This window comes from Orcinus orca, chromosome 21, assembly GCF_937001465.1.
Source record: "Orcinus orca chromosome 21, mOrcOrc1.1, whole genome shotgun sequence".
NCBI lineage: Eukaryota > Metazoa > Chordata > Mammalia > Artiodactyla > Delphinidae > Orcinus > Orcinus orca.
Window position 1 is genome coordinate 6,116,554 of NC_064579.1, and position 21,533 is coordinate 6,138,086.

General features: G+C 48.1%; 1 protein-coding gene across 4 annotated transcripts; it reads right to left on the reverse strand.

The window, feature by feature from the left end:
- Positions 1–1,302: 1,302 nt before the first annotated feature.
- ERLIN2 (ER lipid raft associated 2) lies at positions 1,303–19,308 on the reverse strand. 4 transcript variants are annotated; one of them, XR_004479618.2, is made up of 13 exons: positions 18,366–19,139; positions 17,801–17,922; positions 16,433–16,514; positions 15,311–15,357; positions 13,528–13,589; positions 13,220–13,345; positions 9,579–9,652; positions 9,354–9,412; positions 8,732–8,823; positions 7,906–7,995; positions 6,144–6,223; positions 5,342–5,734; positions 1,303–4,777 (listed from the first exon to the last, which is right to left on the reverse strand). XR_004479618.2 is itself a non-coding variant. In XM_004284871.4 (12 exons), exons 2-12 carry the CDS (start codon positions 17,905–17,907, stop codon positions 5,534–5,536), a joined length of 1,020 nt encoding a protein of 339 aa, XP_004284919.1. In that variant the 5' UTR covers positions 17,908–17,922; positions 19,153–19,308; the 3' UTR covers positions 1,303–5,533. The 4 variants fall into 4 exon arrangements, 3 of the variants coding, with proteins under 3 accessions (XP_004284919.1, XP_033270962.1, XP_033270963.1); XM_004284871.4 differs by lacking the exon at positions 18,366–19,139 and adding an exon at positions 19,153–19,308 and having other exon boundaries at positions 1,303–5,734; XM_033415071.2 differs by having other exon boundaries at positions 1,303–5,734.
- Positions 19,309–21,533: the final 2,225 nt, after the last annotated feature.

Here is a 21,533-nt window from a genome sequence, read left to right on the forward strand (position 1 = left end):
TGCTGCGCGGTGTGGCCAAAAATAAAAGTTTCCTTTTGAGTTTACTGTGATTCTTTCAGGGGGATTAAAAAAAAAAAGATAAAATAATAAAAAATTACTGTTGCCTGGTTACTTGGCTCTGAAGAGAAATGGAAAAATAATGCCCATGTTCCAGTTTAAATGAATTCAGGTAGAGAAGCCATGTCAGCAATCCCTCAGCAAACATACTGTCACATTTGGCTTTTGAAATGTCAATATAGATTCTAGAACCCTAGACCTGGTGAGGACCTTTAGAGATCATTTGATACTTCATATAGAGAGGATGACATTTAAACCATCCCAAACAGCGCAGAATCTCCCCAAGACCATCAGAGAAGAAAATGTTATCTGTGATAATCCCTGGATTTATTTTCTATTTGCAGATAACCACTTCTCCCTATTTCAAATTTTAGCCAGTCTTAAAGTAAAATCTTTCAAAATGCTCTATTCTGCGAGCCCATTTCCTCTTCTTTGGTCTCTGAGGAGCTAGACTATCTAGCTGACCATGATGCAACCTTTTTTTTTTGGCTGTGCCATGAGGCGGGCGGGATCTTGGTTCCCTGAGCAGGGATCGAACCCGTGCCCGCTGCAGTGGAAGTGTGGAGTCTTAACCACTGGACCACCAGGGAAAACCCGCAACTTTTTTAAAAAAATTGAAGTATAGTTGATGGACAATATTATACGTTACAGGTGCACAATATAGTGATTCACAGTTTTTAAAGGTTATGCTTCATTTATGGCTATTTTAAAATATTGGATATATTCCCTGTGTTGTACAATCATGCAAGTTTTATAAAAGTGAAGTTGCTGAACTCCCCTTCTGCCTTTTCTGGGGTCAACCCATGAGATTTAGCTTTTAACTACTTTTTTCCTTTTGGTTTTAACATTTTTTCTTTCTAGCCTCTACAAGTCTTTTTAAATTTTAATTGGAGCCCAGAAGTGGGCAATTAATTTCAACAGGGCCAAACTGGCTAATTTTCTACCTGTCTACTGCATTGCTGGAAGTACGAATTCTCAATACTGCGTTTGCTGGATTGCAGTGTTGTTCCTTTCTTCCTCTATGTGCTGCTATCCTACCTGTAATCTTATTCCATGTTATCACATCTGTTTGATTTCCCACTTAGTTACCTGTGTGTTTTCTAGCCTGTTTTTCCAGATGACTGAAAATAAGTTATTTTTGAACACTTACGCACCGTGCTAACCCCTTCACATGCGTTTCATTTCACAATGCGTTTTCATTTCATCCACTCAACCCATTTTATAGATGAAGAAACTGAGGCTCAGACAGGTTAAAGAATTTATTCAAGACCATACATCTAAGAAGTGGTAGAGAAGGGATTTGAATCTTGGCAGTCTAACTCTAGAAACTACATTCTTAATTTACCTATTCAGTTGTAAATCCATAGTATTTGTGTTGGGCTCTCCAACCAACAGAGAAAGTTTGGGAGCACCATTGAAAAACCTGAGAAAGCATGGGCTAGGGTTGCCAGATTTAGCAAATAAAAATACAGTTGATCCTTGAACAATGCAGGTGTTAGAGGCACTGACCCCGGCTGGCATCGACGAAAATCTGCCTATAACTTTATCGCAGGCCCTCGTATCTGTGGTTCTGCACCTGCGAAGGCAACCAACCGCAGATTGAATAGTCCTGTAGTGTGCGTTTATTGAAAAAAATCCGTGTAAGAGCGGACCCGTGTTGTTCAAGGGTCAACTGTTCAGGATGCTCAGTTAAATGTGAATTTCATATAAACAACGAATACTTTTTTAGTATGTCTCATGCAATATTGGGGACATACTTATACTAAAAATTACTCGTTATTTATATGAAAATCACATTTAACTGGGCATCCTGTATTTTATTCGGCAACTCTAGGCTGGGCATATTTCCCAGACAGAGACTGCGACTTTCTTACCGAATTGATATCAAAATATATTTTGGGTCAGTTGAAAGTACCTCTGCTCTTTTGGAGCAGAATTGCAGCAGTGTTTGGAGTATTTTACGATAAATCTCCGTAGCACCTACCAAGAATTATGCCATTTTCACAAATAAGCTGTTTATTATTTCTACATTGATAATGGGAAGAGATATTCATCTGAATATATTTTTGGGGCTCGACTTAACTCACTAGGCAGAAATGTTTTATCTCTTTATATCACCTAATCTAATATTAGCTATTGCTAAATTTCGCTGTAATAAAAAAAATACAAAGACTCATTTTATTTAGCAAGACTGAAAATAAAACTAAGACATCAAATCACACCTTTAGAGTTGTCTAAAACAGTTCTTCCATCTATCAGCCCAAGGCAATTAATCCAGCATATCATTTGTAGAGTGATTAATATAACAACAATCATTTCTCAGTTTCAAAGGGGGTCATTCAGTCCTCGGGGCTCTTTGCAAGTAGAATTAGTTTTGACTATTCAATCACCAGCTTGCACAAAAGCAGAAATAGAGAGGAATGGAAATACAAACACAAAATGATTGGCTATTACCTCTTTTAAAAGGAAACACCAGAAATAGTGGCTAGAACCCTACTGAATAGAACTAAAGAAGCAGTGGTTAAGTCCATAGAGGCAGAGTGACCCCTAGTCAGGATACAACTTATCCTCGATCAAACTTAAATAGGTAGTCAGTAAATATGAAGCTCTTACTTTCACTGTTTATAAATGGTGAAGTTATCTGTGTTGAAAGATAGAGACTCATAGAAACTGCAACAGATCATTTATAAAACATCTACTTTTTTCGGATCAATATAGTCGGCCCTTTGTATCTGTGGATGTGGAACCCGCGGATACAGAGGCAGCTATACTAGGCCATTTTGTATAAGGGACTTGAGCATCCACGGATTTTGGTATGGGGTCGGGGGGAGTGTCCTGACCAGTCCCCTGCAGATGCCGAGGGATGACTATATTGCTAAAATTCTTTCAGTGATTTTTTTCCCTCTCTCAACTTAATATGATCGCAGATCCCTCCGAATTTATTTTAGTCATATAAAAATTAACAAACTGTGGCTTCCTTTCAAATATTCTGTCCTGATATTAAAAAAAGTGATTAAAAACAGTACTGAATATAGACCACTTCTGCAAAGTTTAATGAGTGAGAAACATTCAACCAAGGTGATTCTTCCTTGGAAAGTCCTACAAAAACTGACTTTTATAAACAGTTCCTTATTTTGATATAGGTTCCATTTATCAATAGCAGCCATGACTTTACTGCCTACAGAATTGCAGGCTGTCACAGTTTACATGTTTAGAATTCAAATGTTTTCAGATCAGGTTTTCTAGTAAGTGTTACAGAAACGAAGTCACACAGACAGACTGGTTAGTTGTCTCAAGCTAAGAAAACAGCCCATTTCCATGATTTTCCTATTCAGGCAGGTACAGACAACATTGGAGTTAAACGAATGGGTACTACAACAGTTACATTTTTTGCTTAAAGAAGAAGTGACATTGACATTGAAGGGGGGCAGGTGTAGCAGGACTTCACCGAGGCTCCTTTGTGATCTAGTGCAAGGGACAAGCCATCACAGGATGCTAGTATTAGAGAGAAGTTCCGGTTAAGAATCTGAGCAAGCTTGCTATTCAGAGAGGCTGAGATGTCCTTGCTGCGTATTCCACTGGAGAGAAGTAGTGTTTTCTGAGGCTTAGGCAGCCGGTCTCAGAGCAGAGGAGCCGACAAATATGTAAATCAGGGATGCTGGATGTGACATGGTACTCCTAACAAGTGATTAATGGCACTGAAGTGGGAGGAGGGTGAGTGTATCTTAATGATGGATACCTTATGTTGGTCTTAGACTAACTGCCTTCTGCAAGGCCTTCTGAGCACATTAAAATCCATCACTCCCAGGAACATTTGGCTGCCTGCACAAAGTGTGACCAGGAATGGTGGTTTGAGAATTCTAAGTCCCACAAATTAGAACAGAGAAGGGCAACATTTAAATTAAGAGGGATTAACCCTCTGTGTATTCCTAGGCCGGCTGAATGTTCCCCCAACTCCCGAAGAGCCTGGTGCTACTTAGAAGCAAGGTAGCCCGACTTTTGGGGCCATTCGATTAATCAGAAGTCTGGGTGTGGGATCAAAAATGAGATGGAAATCTGTGCCAGAAAGTATCATTTGTAGTTTCACCGAGAAAAGAGGGGTACAGTGGGAGTTCTTCTTGGAGGGGGGCAGCTAATAACAAATCCTCAGCCAGGGCTTGTCGTGGACGATACCAACAGGCTTGCAAGTTCACTCCAGACAGCTGCCCTCCACTTAGCGACCTGGTACACATTCCTGCCCCCAACTCCAACTTCAGGACACAAGAAAACCTTTTTTTCATGTTTGTGTTCCCCCCATCCAAATCTCCCAATTAGTAATGAAAAAACATTTGAGTGGATTCTGATGCAGTCCTGACCCAGGGACTAGGGCATGAACTCATACCCACACAGCTGTCTCTGGAGATTTAACACTCGGTGTGACCCCTGGAGCCCTGGATTTAAAGACACCGGCCGCTTAGCAAACGGGCTCCCCCTTATCACTACATCAGACAGACCCCAGCACAAGTCACAGGCACTGAGATTGGGGAATCTTTGGGACGAGCCCTTCTTCCTCCCCCAGAGGAGGTCTTCAACCGTAGGATCCCCACAGCAATGAAAAGACACTTGATCTCAAGGAACGCACACAGTTTGCCAAGCAGGTACCACAGTGGCTAACAGATAGCACGGTCCCACTTCAGCAGCTTTGAAGACACCTGAGTTCTTCATTCCTGTCTTCTTGATGCTGAGTGGAACCAACGAACAGGTTAAGAGGAGAAAAAAACCAAATCACAGAATAGGTGAAAAGTTTTAAAAAGAATTGTGTGGTGGCAGCCAAACCCTGACCCTGGAAATGTGGTCGGAAGCCACCACGCTTTCAGCCCTGGGGCAAGGAGGGTGGTGTGTAGAAAAGCCTGCAAAACCTATAGCACCAGCTCTTCCTTACCAGGGCTCCAGAGAGCAGGCCTCGGCAGTAACCCACCGGCTCACGGCCAGGAGCGCCGGGAAAGCCAACATCCACCGCAGCCGTTTCTCCACAGCTCTGCTGGCAAACTTACAAGCAAGTATTTGCTCGGTAGCTGGGCCTCACCCACGGGCATCTCCCACCTTGGAGGCAGGTAGAGAACACTGGACTGCCTTTCCCCAAATAAGGGCAGTTCGATCGGAGGCGACACCCTGCATTCCTCCCACTCCTTATTAATAGCATCCCTAATTAAGTCAGCTTCAAAAGGGCGAAAATCAGTGCCTGGAGCTCAAAGGGCTAGCCCATGGTTTCCAAATCTTAACAGAAGCCACGTAACCTACTTACCTGAAGAAAACCCCAATTCATCAGTCCCTACCCCCGCTTCCCAGGAAGGGGAATAGGTTTAAGTCCGTTTCTTCTTTTTTCACCACAGTACGTGGAAGAGAGTCAAAGAAGGTAGTGTGGAAGGGAGGGCTGGTTCATCATTAAAAAATAAAGATCTCTTTGAGGGTCATGTGCGGCTGGGGACAGAAACATTCAGTTCTCCTCCGCGTCTGCCTCCGAGGGCTCCTCTTCTAAGCCAAAGCTCGGCTTGTCAGCTAGCGCCTCCAAGTGCTTGCCCAGGCTGCCCGCAGAGTCCACGAACATGTCAGGGATGTCTTTGCCAAAGTAAATCTTGCTGTTGGAAGCGATGGCCTTGTACTTCATCAGCTGCAAATACTCAGGGGTCAGCTTCAGCTGGAAGAAAAATGAGTAAGGAAGACTCTGATGGGGCCAGATTAGGGGAAGTCTGGGCGGCATCCCTTTACTTTCGCGAGGAGAGGGTCTCCGTGAGAACCACGCCCCCTGCGCCTCTTCCTGGTCTCAATGTTACGTTAGTAACCGCGAAACCCCTTCTCTGGGAGAGAGTAATCTCAGGTCCTCAAGGTGAGAACTGCGAGAGTTTCAGGAGTTTCTCTGTTTACCAGCAAACTCAAACTTCTCTCAGGGTCCAGCTAAGGGAAAGGGAAGGCGCTGGCCCACACGGCCCAGGAGTCCTCGCTCGCGACCACGAGGGGCTGGGGCAGGCGCCATGTTCTTACAACCACCCGGCCACTCTCAAGCCGGGCACACGCCCTCTGGCGGCCAGGCGGCGCTGGGCCTTTACCTTATTTGCTTCGGCTATTTTCATGGCAGTGTAGCACTCGGCGTCCGCCTTGGCCTTCTCCCGGGCCAGAAACGCAGCATCTTAAGAGAAGAACGCAGTGAAGTGAAGGGCAGAGGCTATCAGAAGGCTAGTCCCCGCCACTTTCCCCGACTGCCTCCGTGACCCTGGGCACACTGCTCTGGCTTCTCTGTGCTCTGATTTCCTCATTTATGAAACTGGGAAAAAGGCATTTTTCTCCTGTTTCACAAGTGGTTGTGAAAATCGACCAAGATGAAGGAGTGCTCTGACAGCATCTCCCGGTGGTGGGGCCTAGCTAACTCTGAGTAAGTCTGCCGCTGTGCCCGACAGTGTCTTTTCTGACAGCATCGTGGAGACACATCCTCTTTCTAGCTGCTTACTCCTTCTGTGGCCTGTGAGGAGAGGGACGGGACCCGCCTCAACCTCCTGTCTCCGAGCTCTCCACCCCGGCGCTCTCCCCTCCTAGTACACAGCAAGACCAAGGGAAGCCCGAAGAAGGCTCTGGATACGGCCCGAGGTGGATCTGCCCTGAAACCGACTACCATAAACAAAACAGCTCAGCCCCTCCCCAACTTCAGCTCCCTTTTCATTTCCATCAATCATTTCAGAAAGGCTCCAATTAGCAGCGCTTAAGCTGGCACAACTTGAAGGGCATGACATGCCATGGTCTAGACTAACACCTGTTTGGACTAAGACACATTTAAACTTCTACTTTGCAATCTGCTTCCTTAATCTGCTCAGACCAGCTTTCGGTCAAGCTGATGCAAAATTTTTGATATTTACTCCCTGGCCTTGGGATTGAGGCCAGCCTTGCACGAGCAACAGCTGTAGCAAAAGCCTGGGAAGCAAGCGGGGACTGGGGGCGGGTTCTTACTGCACAGCCTCAGCAAGGCCCTGGGTGGTGGAGGCCTGCAGGCTGGCTGGGGTGCATGTGGCCAACTCGACTGGCCTTAGCGCCTGGTGACCTGCGTTTATAATAAAATGTGCTGTTCGGCTAAGAGCTCCCCAGTGAGGAGCCGCTGATCCGTAAAGGCCTAACTGGCTCCTCCACGGGCACCTGCAAAGCCCGAGAGGCCCCATCGTGGGTACTACTGGACACAGCACTGTGCAGCCTGAAGCTGGGCCCTGAGTTCTTGTTTTTGGCCTAGAATTTGCTTGATATAAAGGCACCACACGGAGGAGAAGGTGGGTGGTGGGAATGAGGTGAGAGCTGAGGGGCAGGGGACTGAAGGTGAGATTCAGAGAAGCTGGCAAAGACAACACCTCTCTCCAGCTCGTGGTGTCGGTATTGAAAGGTGTCTTCTTCACACCCAGCTTAACATCCACAGGGACCCTGAGAGGCCAAAACGATGGTGTTCACGGGCTTCTGAGGAGGGGGGCGGGTAAGGCAGGGGGGAGAAAGCTGCTGTCTGGACCTAGCTTCTTGGTTTACTTCCAATGCCAGACTGTGAGCCCAAGACAGCAGGGACCACGTGACCTCCCTTTTTCTTAAGCCTGGCAGAAGAGTCCTGGTGGCACCCAACTAAAATCTGATGAATGACTGAAACTCTCTGAAGTGGAAAATTAATGCCAGCCTGGACCGAATCTCCCCAAAACTCAAGTCAGAGCATAGAGAACAAGGGATGTTCCAAAGAAACCATAACATCTGAGCACAGAGATTACAGAGCAGAGGAAATGACCCCCCCCCCCGCCCCGGCCACAGAGCGGGGTTTGAGGAAAAGGCAGGCGGGAATCTCTCGCTCACCTTCGATTTCCGAAATTCTCTTCTCCGTCTCCTTCTCCATCACCTTCTGCCCATAGGTGATTTCTGCCACCTGAGCCACTTTCTCTGCCTCTGTATTAATGAAGTTGAGAAAGGCTTAGAGCCCCGACACGTCCAGAGTTTGACGGCATTGCACCTTTCACCTGATCTGAGGCCCTGATGCAGGGCAGCGGGTGGCTCGGGTGAAGGGTCACTGGCCCAGAGGCAGCCATGGCAGGCTCCCTCTCCCAAGTCACAGGATATTTCTCCCAAAGGAATGTTTTAAGTGTTGAGGTACAGGTTTCCTCCTGCCACTGCACTTTAGGAAGTGGCCAGGGCTGTGGCTGGTCGTCTGGTGCAGTGGTAAAGAAGCCGGGTTCAGGGGCAGAGTCCCTGGATTTGAACCCCGTTTCCATCACTTCTCTGCCATGTGACCGTGGGCAGCAATCTAGCCTCCGTGTGCTTCAGCTCAGTGAGAGGAGGTTAAGGATGCTGCCTTCCTCACCCGGCAGGGGTGGGTGTGTGAGGAGCGAGATGATTCACCCGCGAGCATTTAGAAAAGCCCACGGCTCGTAGTAAGGGCCCAATCGGTGTTATTATTACTGTGAATGAGGAATTTACTGGAAGGGCTCCTTTCATTTAAGAGATGTGTGGAAACTCAGAACTCAGGATCCCTGGCTGTGATCTGACAATTTCAGCTGTCTCCGGGGGATGCAGGCCGACCCCGCGTGTGGCAGGGCTTCGGAGGACCGAGCCCCAGGGTTCCTGAATCTCTCCACCCTCCCCAGCCTGTCTGCTCTGAAAGGGGACCCCACAAGCACAGTCAGACCAATGAGGGCCTTCTTCCGCTCTGTCTCGGCTTCCTTCTCCACCACCTTCTGCTTCTGGGCTGCAATCAGAAGCTTCGTCTTCTCGCTTTCCCTGAAGGGGAGAAAAATGCACAGCTGTGAGGCTGCTGGGGACCAGCTTCTGCGGAGATTCACTGCGCCCTGGAGAAGACAAGCTGCCCCCGCCCCGGGGGACGCAAGCTGTCATTCCTTCCTCTCTCCTGGCAGGCTCTGTAACATCCCAGGTGAAAGCGGCTCTGCTGCAGGCAGTAACATGGCTTGCCTTCTCCTCCAAAACTCATTGGTAGGAAATAAAGCATAACTGACTTCAGTAAAAGGCACCTGCCTGCCCACGCAATCGCCGCTCCCCGTCTTCTTTGGAACGAGCCGTGAAATGCCACACGCCTCCCCCCGCCCCCGCCCCGGCCCTCTGAAGAGCATCCCTGCTCTGTCATTGCGGAGCCCAGGTGAGCGTCCTGACATGCCTGCCCCATCTTCCAGGGTGGTGCGCTGTAACAAATACTCAAGAGGGGATGCCTGGCCCTGCGTCGATCAACCCCGGGATGGGATGAACGGGAGGCAGGGGAGAGCGGTGGTTACAGCTGGGGCACCGGGCACACTCACATCAGCTCATAGTTCCTGCGGATGGCTTCAGGTATGTTGGGCTTTGTCACCCGCACAGCCTGGAGAGGGATAAAAACAGCACCTGATGGGGAGGTGAGGGGCTGAGGGACCAGCTCCCACCGGTCCTTGATCTTCCTGCACAGACAGGACATCCTCTGGAAGAGGGGATGCACCTTCCTCGGGGGTCGGGGGCGATGGCAGGGCTCCCACCAGGGCGGTGCTTACTTGGATGACGAGCCCGGGGGCCATGGAGGTCAGGTCCTGTTGCAGAGCCAGTTTGAGATTTTCATCAATCTGATCTGGAATCAAGACAGATAGAAAAGGGAGCTGTTACACTTTTCAGGCGGGGAGGAGGGAAGTACGGTGGTAGAGTGCAAGGCAAGACACCGGCTCATGAATGCACCCGACAGGCAAAAGGTCTTCCCAAGGCAGAGTGCTCATCAGGGCCCGGATGTCTAAAGACGCCCTGCAAGGCTCTCACAGCGGGAGGCCCACTCGGTCCTCTACGTGAGCCAGCCGTGAGCGTGTCCTTTCCCTGGGGCCTCAAGAAGACATCAGCCTCGCCCAGAAGGGAGCTAAGCTTTAAAAGGACAAACAACTCGAGCACAGTTTTTGAGTCAGGCAGCAGCCTTTCCCTAGAAACAGCAGCAACAGAAGGTGGCCGCCTGGCTTTCACGAAGAAGGAAGGTGGAATGGCCAAGTTAGGTATTTTGAAAAAGCCAAGCACATTAAATCTAGTAATTTTAGAGGTTTCTAAAAGAAAAACAGACTCTGATGTCAAGGAAAGCCCCAAGGAAGACTAATTCCATTAGGAACTCCATCAAATAACACAAGGAGAAGAATGACAATTTACAGCTCTGGAAACGAGCCCAAGTGGTCTGATGTGCTGTTTGCTTTGGTCCTGATTCTCTGTCTGAAACATGACACGAGAGTCACTTCACGGACAAGGGTTGGAAGAGCTGTAACCGACTGTCCCTCTAGCTGTGGCCCTAGAACAGCGGCGCCCAGGCTGCCTGCTCTGACCTGGGCCTTCCCTGCCCTGCCCCCCGCCCATGAGATCCTCAGTAAGATCCTGGAAGAGCACTGAGAAAAGGACCCACGAAACCAGGCTGGGACATCTTCACGGAACCACCTCCCTACTGTCAGCTGCCATCTGCTTTAAGTGGCCATTCGTGATCCAGGAGCCTTTGAGGAACAGTAAGTCTAACTCCTTGCCTGTTATAGATGCTCAAACTGAGGCCCACAGAGGTTCAGTGATGTGCTCAAGCTAGTCACGACCCAAAATAAAGAACTTGTTTAATTATTATGCTTTGGTTGTTAGGGTTGAGAACAGTACTTTCTTCAACTGTCATATCGCTAAGCAAGGGGTTTTAATACTTCTACACATCAGATACGTTCCCAGCAGCCTCTCAGCACTGAGAGAGAAATGCCCATAAGGGCAGCACCTCCCACCTGACATGGGTCTAACAATTTGACGGCTAGAGATAAACATTACATTCCACATTTTCTATTTTAAATAGGAGACCGACCAAACTTTAAGGGAGATGCCCTATACCCTCCATAAGTTACTAACACAGTTGTTTATCAGATTAAATTCTGTCTGAGTCAAGGCAGAAAATTGTGACCCGGGGCTAGTAATTTTCTAGGAAAATCTGGAAGAAATGTTTTGCATGGTGGTTTACTACCAAAGTAACACCAGTACTAAGTTGTTTATAGGTGATGGTTATGCTGACAGATGCAGATTAAGTTATGTTATTACGTGAACACAAAGAGGGTCTTCAGACAAACTTCTTAACAAGTACTGGATAACATTTTAATAAAACAGGCAAAGAGGATGCATCAGAGCAAGCAGTGATAAAAACTGCAGTCAAGCTGAAAGTCAGGGCTATGCGTCCTGAGAGGAGGGGACCAGAGAAAAACTTTCCAACTTCAAGGAACAGGATTAGAGACTTGAGTTTCTCCTTTGCAGATGCAAATGGATTCTAAACAAAACAGTGCTTGCTGGCAAGAATGATGTTAAAAGATATTTCAAAGCAAACACACTTCCCTAGCTCCTCTGTACAAGAAGTTTTACTTTACTAGGACGCCAAGTTCATCTGCAAGATAGTGAGAAGTTCTCTAATGCAGAATAATTTCACATTTTAATTCCCTCTACATGGAAATTAGAGCTCTTCTGTCTTTTGTTGTTTCAAATGCTTTGGAACGTTCATTTAATGGCACAAGTTCTAAAACAATGGCTAGAGAGAAAACGAAGATATTTTATGAAATTATATCAGTTTGATGTTAAAAAAAAAACCAACAGCAGATTTACTGAACTGTTCTTAACAGCACACTGAATCCAAACCCCACAAGAGAATCCAAAGCCTATAAAGTGAATTTAGATTCATTTTCTTCTGCAGAAAAGTCAAAAGTGCTTCTGATGATTTCCCAAATCTGAAACAGTGCAAAAGGCTGTTTGCTTAATTAAGACAACTGGTGTCGCCAACGATTCCGCCTCTGTCTACTCTACAGAATGTTCTCACTCAGGGTCCTTTTAATGAAGATTCCTGGGAAAAATCACTGTCCAGTCCTGATGTCAAGAATAGCTGTTACCACTGATTGCAAAGTTCATTTGCTTTTGTTTTTTTAATACATTTATTTATTTTATTTTTGGCTGTGTTGGGTCTTCGTTGCTGCGCGTGGGCTTTCTCTAGTTGCGGTGAGCGGGGGCTACTCGTTTTTTTTTTTTTTTTTTTTTTTTTGCAATACACGGGCCTCTCACTGTTGTGGTCTCTCCCGTTGCGGAGCACAGCCTCCGGACGCGCAGGCTCAGCAGCCATGGCTCATGGGCCCAGCCACTCCGCGGCATGTGGGATCTTCCCGGACCGGGGCACAAACCCGTGTCCCCTGCATTGGCAGGTGGACTCTCAACCACTGCGCCACCAGGGAAGCCCGGGGGCTACTCTTTGTTGTGGTGCGCGGGCTTCTCATTGCAGTGGCTTCTCTTGTTGCAGAGGACGGGCTCTGGGCGCGCGGGCTTCAGTAGTTGCGACGTGTGCGCCCAGTAGCTGTGGCACGTGGGCTCAGGAGTTGTGGCTCACGGGCTCTAGAGCGCAGGCTCAGTAGTTGTGGAGCACGGGCTTAGTTGCTCCGCGGCATATGGGATCTTCCCGGCCCAGGGCTCAAACCCGTGTCCCCTGCATTGGCAGGCGGATTCTTAACCACTGCGCCACCAGGGAAGTCCCACATGGGTCCTTTCTGTTCTAAGCGTTTCCCTATTCCTCTCTACAGGTATAGGGTAAAAACAACAACCAAAACCCACAGAGGTTCTAGGAACTGTAAGTAGCTATGGTCCTTGTCCCACTTCTAGAATTAAACGTGACCCTTGCTGTTCTCATCACTCGGTCCTGGTGCCCTTCATCCAGGGTGGCATGGATGAAGCCAGAAGCCAGGGGAGGGAGGTCTGAGCTTCAGCTCTGCTACTAGCCAGCTCTGGCACTTTCTCCCTTTGGGCCTTAGTACCCTTATCTTGATAGGAGGATGCTGGGTAATCTCTAAGGTTCTTCTAGAACTGACCCCTCTTCATTACAAAACGATGCTTAGGGACAGTGGGAACACACTTCCATCCCAGGCCTCTGATTCAGCGCAGGAGCGAGTCCTCGCATCCACTATTACTCCTGTGCCCAACGCTCAACCACTCTCACGAGCTTCTTCCACCGGCATCAGCATTTCCCAGGAGTGCCCTGTGTGACCGCCTGCTTCCCGGGCACTGGATCTTCAACACTTCCGGGCCTTTGGTACCCATCCCGCCCTGTGGGCAGCTCAGAAGTAGGCAGCGGGGAAGCAGGGCTGCTTGAGCAGGTGATCATCCCAAGAGGCTTTCTTACCGAAGAGCTCGATGTAGACCTCCTGAAGCGTGTGGACACTGCAGAACTGGTTCAGCTCGTGGTGGATCTTGTTGAAGATGAGCGCCTTGTCGTAGTCGGCAGTGTAGTTCTTCACTATATCATACACTGGGAGGAAGGAGAGATTCAGGATGAGGACGGGCGGGACTCACCACATCCCCGGACACAGCGGCTGTCCCTTCCCGGGGCGCTGCTGCAGACACGGGGCAGGCGTGGGGCCGGTGGTGGGGCGGGGGGAGTGGGCTGCAGGGGAGGGGCTGGGCTGGGGGAAGGGCACGGCAAGCACACACCTGCGTGTGGGACCAGGAAGTTCACCACCTCGATTCTGTCGAAGTAGATCATCACGCCACCGCTGTCGGAAGAGGGACGGACACAGCAGTCAAGGCTAAGCTCTGGAATATGGTGCCTCTCCTAGGGGGTGGCGGGAGGTGTGTGACTTGACAGGAAAAGAGGAGAGTTCACGGGGGTGGGGTGGGGTGGGGGGGCGGTGAGAGGTCAGAGGCAGGAGGCTCTCCAGGCAGGAGTCCTTCCGAGCTGCTAGCGAGAACGCAATCTCGTGAGAAATCACACCTCCTAAAAATACCTCCGCGAAGAAAAAAACGAAACTTTGGCGGTAAGACAAGAGTAGTTCATCTCCTTTTAATCTGCAGTGCCTTTTGATTAAAGCAATCAATCGAAAGGAAGAGACTAAAGAAGGTAACGGAGTTCTCAGAACTTAAAAATGTGGGGTTTTATGGTCACTGTTTCTCACTTTGTTTTCACCATCACTTTAGTTCAGTCCTCCCTGCCCTGACATTCATTAGAAAACAATTTCAAACATACAGAAAAGCTGAAAGAATAGTACAACTAACACTCATATATCAACACCTAAATTTAACAATTGTTAACATTTTACCTATCGATTGATCTACTTTTTTTTTTTTTGCTGAACATTTCAAAGCAAGCTGCGGCCAGGATACCTTAGCCCTTAACACCTGTCAAGCATCAATCACCTAAGAATAATGACAGTCTCCTACAGAGTCACAATACCATTCCCAAACCTAAGGAAATTAGCAATAATTCCTTACCATCTAATACCCAGTCTTTCTCCAAATTTCCCCAGAAGTTCCTGTCATGGACTGAATTGTGTGCTCTCCAAAATCCATATGCTGAAACTCTAATCCCCAATGCGACTGTATTTGGAAGCAGGGCCTTTACACGGGTAATTAAGGTTAAATGAGGTTATAATGGTGGGGCCCTGATCTGACTGGACTGGTAAAGGAAAGAAGAAAAAGACACCAGAGATCTTTCTCTCTCTCCACACGTGCATAGAGGAAAGGCCACGTGAGGACACAGCAAAGCAGCCACTTGCAGGCCAGGAACCAACCTTGCTGCCACCTTGACCTTGGACTTTGAGCTTCTAGAACCGTGAGAAAATAAGTGGCTGTTGTTTAAGCCACCCAGTCTGCGGCATTCTGTTACGGCAGCCCAAAATGACTAACGCAGTTTCTGTAATGTCTTTAATAGCTGTTATTTTGGAACCAAGTTCTAAGCAAGGTTCACCATTACATTTGCTTATATCTTTACGTCTCCTTTTTGACCCAAGGCCCCTCCAAATACAATGACTTTGTGATGAAATAGGGCCAGTCATTCTGTGGGATGTTCTGATTCTGTGTTTGTCCGAGTGTTTCCTTATGGTGTGGTTTACTTTGTTACTCTGTCCCTGTTCAGACCTTCCTGACTTTTCAACTGGACCACCATATTGGTGGTGAATTTCCGGCCCCTGAGTTCTCCGCCTACCACCTTTCCAACATTCTCCATAGCTAGTTCTGCTAAAGTGATCTTCCTCTAGCAAGTTATTTGTGTGCTAAAAGCCTTTATCATGGCATTCGAGGCCCTTCCAAACTTGTCTCCCTTCTGTGATCTTCTCTACTGCACTCCACCACCTACTCAACTCAGAACATAGGGAGCTTGGGGGCAGAGAACTTGGTGAAACCACCAAGTGGTATGTCCCTTTTCACTGTCTCTTACTGTAGCCAGCCAGATGGCCTTGCCTCTTATTTGGGCTTCACAGCTTTATTCTGGGCACCTTACCTTGTCCCACAAGGTACGTTCTTCACCTCATCTGTCTGGAGTGTGGTCTGGAATTAGGGGAGACATAAGATGCTGTAAGGTGAGCAGTGACAAACAAAGTGAGTTCTTTTGGGAAACCCAAACAGCCTTTGCCTTGAATACTTATTTGGGTTAAACTTGGCCTCTGTGAAATGTGAACACCCCCAATGAGTGCTCCTCACTTACAGAGTGTGAGACTAAACCAAGCAAAGGTACCCACCCCGCTTCCCTGTAAGTGAACCACCACATGAACAGGCTGAGCAATGATGGTTGAGTGAAAAAGACCCTGGATTAGGAGTCCTAAGACCCGTGTTTACTTCCGTTTCTTCCATTTACTAGTCTTGAAACAGCAGATTCTTTATTTAACCTCATAGCCTCTAAAACCTGCTCGGCCCATTCTCAGGATTACTGTGAGACTCAAATGAGATAATGTGCACGGAATGCACTTTGAAAACCACCAAGCACAGTAAATGGCAGAAGAAACCTACAGGGCAGATGCTGATGAGGTATCCCAGGATACTTCCCTGGGTTAGTTTAAAAGTCATTCTCTGAATCTTCTTATTCCTCTTAGCTGGACATACTTCAAAGATGACTAGTCTAACTTAGCCTGGCTTTGGGTCTGTCATAACTAATCCTACACCTATTTTAGATGTCGTTTCCCTTCTCCAAGTTCACCCCCCCCAATTATGTTCACATCTCTGAAATTCAAAAAAGAACCAGCAAAATTACCATGTTTTATTTCCATCTATCTTGGTAGCCTGTGGTTTAAAACATACAGATGCACAAACATCCTATTTTTCCTTCTGCGTATTCAGAACAGATTCTTCTCTGGTTTTGTCTTGAAGTGAAGCCATATTTCCCAGCTGGGAATGACAGGCCAAGGCAATGACCCCGTTCAGCTATTTCAACAATCAAGTAAAACTCCAGAAGTAAGTGGCTCATGGAGCCTCATACTTTATATTATATATAGGACTTATTCTTAAGTGATTCCTTGAAAAGGCATTACACTCATCCACTCATCCAATGGCTAAATCATTCCAAATCACGCACTAATCACCACCCAAGTGTGCAGTCGTCCAACCCTGCCCCACAAGCCGAGTATACCTGCACAGACTTATAGGATGTGATGAATGGGAGCATGAGATGGAAGCCAGGGCCGCTGGTGGAAGTCAGCAGGGCACCGCCTCTGCAGAGGAGGGAGAGAGAGGCAGGCTTGGTTTAGCAAAGGGGTGTCTGTTACATCAATACTGTTTGGGCCCACTTTCTCTGCAGCCCCATAAACATTTAATATAGAGTGACATGTGCCAGAGCCATGCCCACAGATCCCTGTCTTCCTCTCAGCTTGACCCTAATATTCTAGGAAGCCTGACGCTAAAACCTAAAACCGCTATTCATGCTTTTGCAGTGAGAAAAACGGGCACACAGAAAAAATGGAATAAAGACAGCAGAATCCTTGGCTATACTTGAGATAAGAGAGGAGAGCTGTTTTGTTGTATCTGTCGGGCTTGTGGAGATCCACAAGGGCAGTTAAATCCGGGAATATAGTGACCAATTAATGGTACTAGTGTTGGAGTCCAGTGACACAAAGAATCAAAAGGATAATTTTAAGTACACTTGATAAACCATCTAAATATGTTTTTGGCAGTACAGTTACTTTTCTAATCAAGTTATATGTAAATGGTAATAAAATTAAAAGCCATTTTGGGGGACATAGAAACAGATGGTGGGAAGAAATAATTAAAGGGAGAGGGGAACCCAATCAGACTTCTAGAACTCGCTACCGGCATCCAGAGAAAAAGCATTATGGGGTACATATAAGAAGGGGCTCATAAAGACTTACAGCACATACCTTGGTTATGGAGGTGACTCAAAGGAAAGCAACCCAAGATTTATATTAAATGCTTTTTTGCTTTATATTAAGTCACAGATACTTTTTTTTTTTAAAAAGAGCAATAAAAATAAAGTGACATAATGGGTTATTGTAAGAACCACTATCCTAGAGCTTGCCTTGATGGATACAAGTCAACCTGCAGGCTCTTCCATTCTTCCTGAAATGTTAATTTTAAAGAGTAGGTCCACATGACATCTCCTCAGGTTGCCATCAAGAACCGGTACTCGTCAGAGGTAAGCTCGTGGCACTGAGACGCCCAGAGGCAAGTAGGAGAAAACAATGTTTCAGAGATGATCTTCAAGGAGCATGATTGCCTTTAGGTTTTCTCTCCAAATCTCTCTACACGTTCATCGATTATCATCCATGGCATCAGACTACTGGGTTTTATATTTACATTTATATATGTATTTACGTGTGTGTGTGTTCCCCTCCCCACGGTCACTGACACAAAAGCTCAATCTAAAAGACTCCCCTATTCAACAAAATATAAACACAGTTGGTCAGCAGAATCTGTTAAACATTGACTAGGAAAGCCAGTCATTGAACAGGAAGTTGCAAGCTACGCCGTGTCACTGCCTTACCTGTAATACACCCCAATATGTCCCTCTTCTATCTTGTGCACAGCTGAGAAGAGAGATGCACACAAGAAACTGGCAGCCACAGCCAAAACTGCTCCCAACTGAGCCATCAGTGAGCGTTCACCCTGGGGGAAAAGATACAGCAAGACGTGTGCGCTCTGACTTGCGGGAGAAAAGCTCTGACAGCGAGAGCACTTCCCCAAGCCGAGCTCCAGAAAGTGGCTCACGTCCAGCCTGTAGTAGTATGAACACAAGGCTAGATCTACAACTCTCTTCCTCCTTGCTCTCACTTGGCACCACCATTCCTTAACTGGCTCCAGATACAGCCATGGCCCAAGGGAGAACCAGCGCCAATTGGGCAGCGTTCAGGACACAGCCTTCCCTTCCTGTGAACACGAACGGGCTGTCACCGGAGCCACTCATATTAGTAAAAGGGAAGCGAGGCAGCTGCAGTACGTTGGCCCAAATTACAGAGGATGTCAGATGACAGGCAGTTGTGGCTGTGTAATTCTGGTCAGAGCCTCCCAGTCCTTAATTGCCTGCCACTTCAAAGGAAACCATTATTTACTCCTTTCAGAGGCTGGAGCGACACAGATAGCATGCGAGCCGAGTTCCATGGCGGGATTCTCTGGCCTTTCATCCACCTTCCCCGTTATTCCTTTGGCCCTAAACAATATAGGTATCTAAGCAGCACTGAAGCCACACTCCCTCCCATATGCTTGACTAGCACTTTGCAACTGACAGGTTCCCCAAGCCCATGGTTAGAGGGGAAAGGGGGTTCCCCAGGCTGGGTAGACTCTGGGGCTCCTGGGTTCAACTGTATTCGGGCACCAGGACGCGAAGGAGTTGGCATCCAGAGACTCATTTCCTGAACACTGAATGATCTGGAAAAACTACGGTAACTGTCAGCGAGGTTCCCAATCGGGCGCGCCTGGGCCCACGCGTCCAGCGCGTGGATTTCTGTCTCCCGGGTCTAACTTAACTCGGGCGCAGACGTCTGCGAGGCGCTTATTTCACCGTGCGGCCTCCAGCTACCGATCTGCAGCTGCGCCCTATGTGCAAAAACCCTTTCCTCCCCGAAGTCACCCCCGCTCCACCTCGCGCTCCTTCCCTGCCCTCTTCTGAGAGAGGGTCGCGAGTCCCAGGAGCCCTGGTTCGGGGCTGGAGGCTCCAAGAGCCTCCACTCCGTCCCGCCTAGAGGCTCGCGGGGAAGGGACGGGACAGAAAGGGGTTGCTTTCCCGCTCCCGAGGGAGAAAGGATGCTGTGCTGGGGGCCGGGGGGAACCGTCGATCAGCTCCTGCCGGGAGCCTCACCGAGGCCCAAGCGCGCGCGCTAAGGGGCGGGGGCCGCGTACCAGGCTGTCCCTCCAGGCGCTCCGTACTCGTCCGAACCCCTGTGCAACCGCAGAAACCGCCACACCTCTCCGCACGCTACTTCCTTCCGGGCCCGTCGCTTCGATGACGCCATTAGTTCACGCGAGAAGACCACGCCCCTTCTCTCCCTAGTTCGCCAGTGCCGCTCCCGCGCCCCGAGCGGGGGGGTGGCCGCGGGTGGCCGCCAGGAGGCGCCCGCGACGCGGTCCGGGCGGTGAGGACCGCGGTCTGGGATTTCCGGGGTGGGGGTGGTGCGGGCGCCTGGAGAGTGACCCCGGGGACGAGGTGAGTGGCGGTGGGTGCTCAGGCCGACGTGTCACTTTCCGAGGATTTGACTTTGGAGTTTGCTCCGGATTCCCCTCCACGTTAGGTCAAGCCTGTTTTTTTGTTTGTTTTGTTTTGCTTTTTTTCGGAGCAGGTACCAGCGACTTGCAAGCCTTCTAGCCCTCTGTTCCGCTTTCCTGTAGCACCACTGAATGAAACATCCTTTAAATGTGCAGATTAGCACCGTTACGTAACTAATCAACAGTCTCTACTTTGAATTGCCCTTTATGCTTTTCTACGAGCTTTGGCCTTTGAGGTCCCTATAGCACCGTAAAGTAGATTAAGAAGGAATTATCTCAATTTTAGTGAACGAAATCTAGGTTCAGTGAGGTGCGAGGGTAGCAGTGGATGAAAGCCTGCTTTGCTCTTCCTTAACGTCAGGAGTTTAACTGCCTCGTAACTGATGCCGCTCCGCACAGGGGCTTGTGCTTGTCAGTGTCTCCCCGCTAGACTGTAAGTTCCCTGAGGGTGGGGACTGCGTCTTCCTCAGCATCCCGGGCCCTTAAGTGCCCAGTAAAAACAGACCGCAGCACGGTGGCCGAGAACCAGCATCCAGACCTTGTGTCTCCCAGTCCGCAGCCTTCACTGGTCCGCAGCATCACACTAGGGCATTTCTAATTCAGCCACAGAAGTTACTGTGTTCGCAGAAGAGAGTCCACTTAATTACAGCCTTCGGTACTTGGAAAGCGTTTACACAGGGAAGATGGCAAGCTGGTGGTGCTGGACAGACTGAGGACACTGGAAAAGGAAAGTGTAGGTTTTCCAGGCATGGAACTGGCCCATTTCCAACCCCCTCCCCATCTCCTGGGGGTTTGCTCTGGGTGAGTTTGTGTTGAGATAGTTCATTGTATGTTAAGCCCACAAGTGGGCGCTGCCGGGGAGCTCTGTGCCCACCTCCATAAAAGAGGGTTTCTCCTCTCCCCACCCTGTCACTGCAAATCTCCCCCTCCCCCAACACACGCATTGTGCGCACAAACTTGACCAATTTCCTGATTGATCCTATCAGAACCTGAGAGCTTTTTCTCCGCATGTTCAGTGATAGAACTGGGCCCGACACACTTAATAAAGGTTTCTTTAATAGTTCACCCTTAGTAAATGTTTACTCAATAGTTGAGTGAATGAATAAGAGAAATGGAAATATTGGGCTTTATCAGCCCAAGGAATGGGGCTTAGCGTGCAGATAAAGGAATTAAATTAGTTGTCATTTAAGAATTTCCTGACTATTAAACTTTGAAATAAACTATGAACGGAAGTGGTGGGATTTCGTTCTCAGGAGGCTTTTTACCAGGTGTCTGTTGTTTAGTTATGGCCCTGCCTAGAGCCATAACTAAATGATAATCTAACATTTCTGAAAACTCTTTCCTTAAGAGACCCGTGATTGTCATGACTCAATATCCAAAATTACCCCGGAGGTAAGTCTGTGATGATTTGTTTAACAAAAGTCAAACCAATGTGTTTAAAAATCCATTTTAAAAAAAACTTGCAGGGCTTCCCTGGTGGCGAAGTGGTTAGGAATCCACCTGCCAATTCAGGGGACACGGGTTCGAGCCCTGGTCTGGGAAGATCCCACATGCCGCGGAGCAGCTAAGCCCGTGCGCCACAACTACTGAAGCCTGTGCACATAGAGCCCGTGCTCTGCAGCAAGAGAAGCCACGGCAATGAGAAGCCCGTGCACCGCAACGAAGAGTAGCCCTGGCTCACTGTAACTAGAGAAAGCCCGCGCGCAGCAACGAAGACCCAACACAGCCAAAAATAAAACAAATAAAATAAATAAATTTATAAAAAGCTTGCAGTAGAGAGTAGTGGTTAAGTGCAGATACCCCATGGTCAGATTGCATGGATTTAAATCCTGGGCCATCACCTGGGCCCCCCAGCCTCTTATTAGCTGTGTGACCTTGGGAAAAAGACTTTATCTGTGCCTCAGTTTCTTCATCTGTAAAATGGGGATCATGGTATGAACTTTATAGGACTGTTGTGAGGATTAAATGACAAACCAAGAAAATGATGTACAACAATGTTTGGCACATTTTTTTTTTTT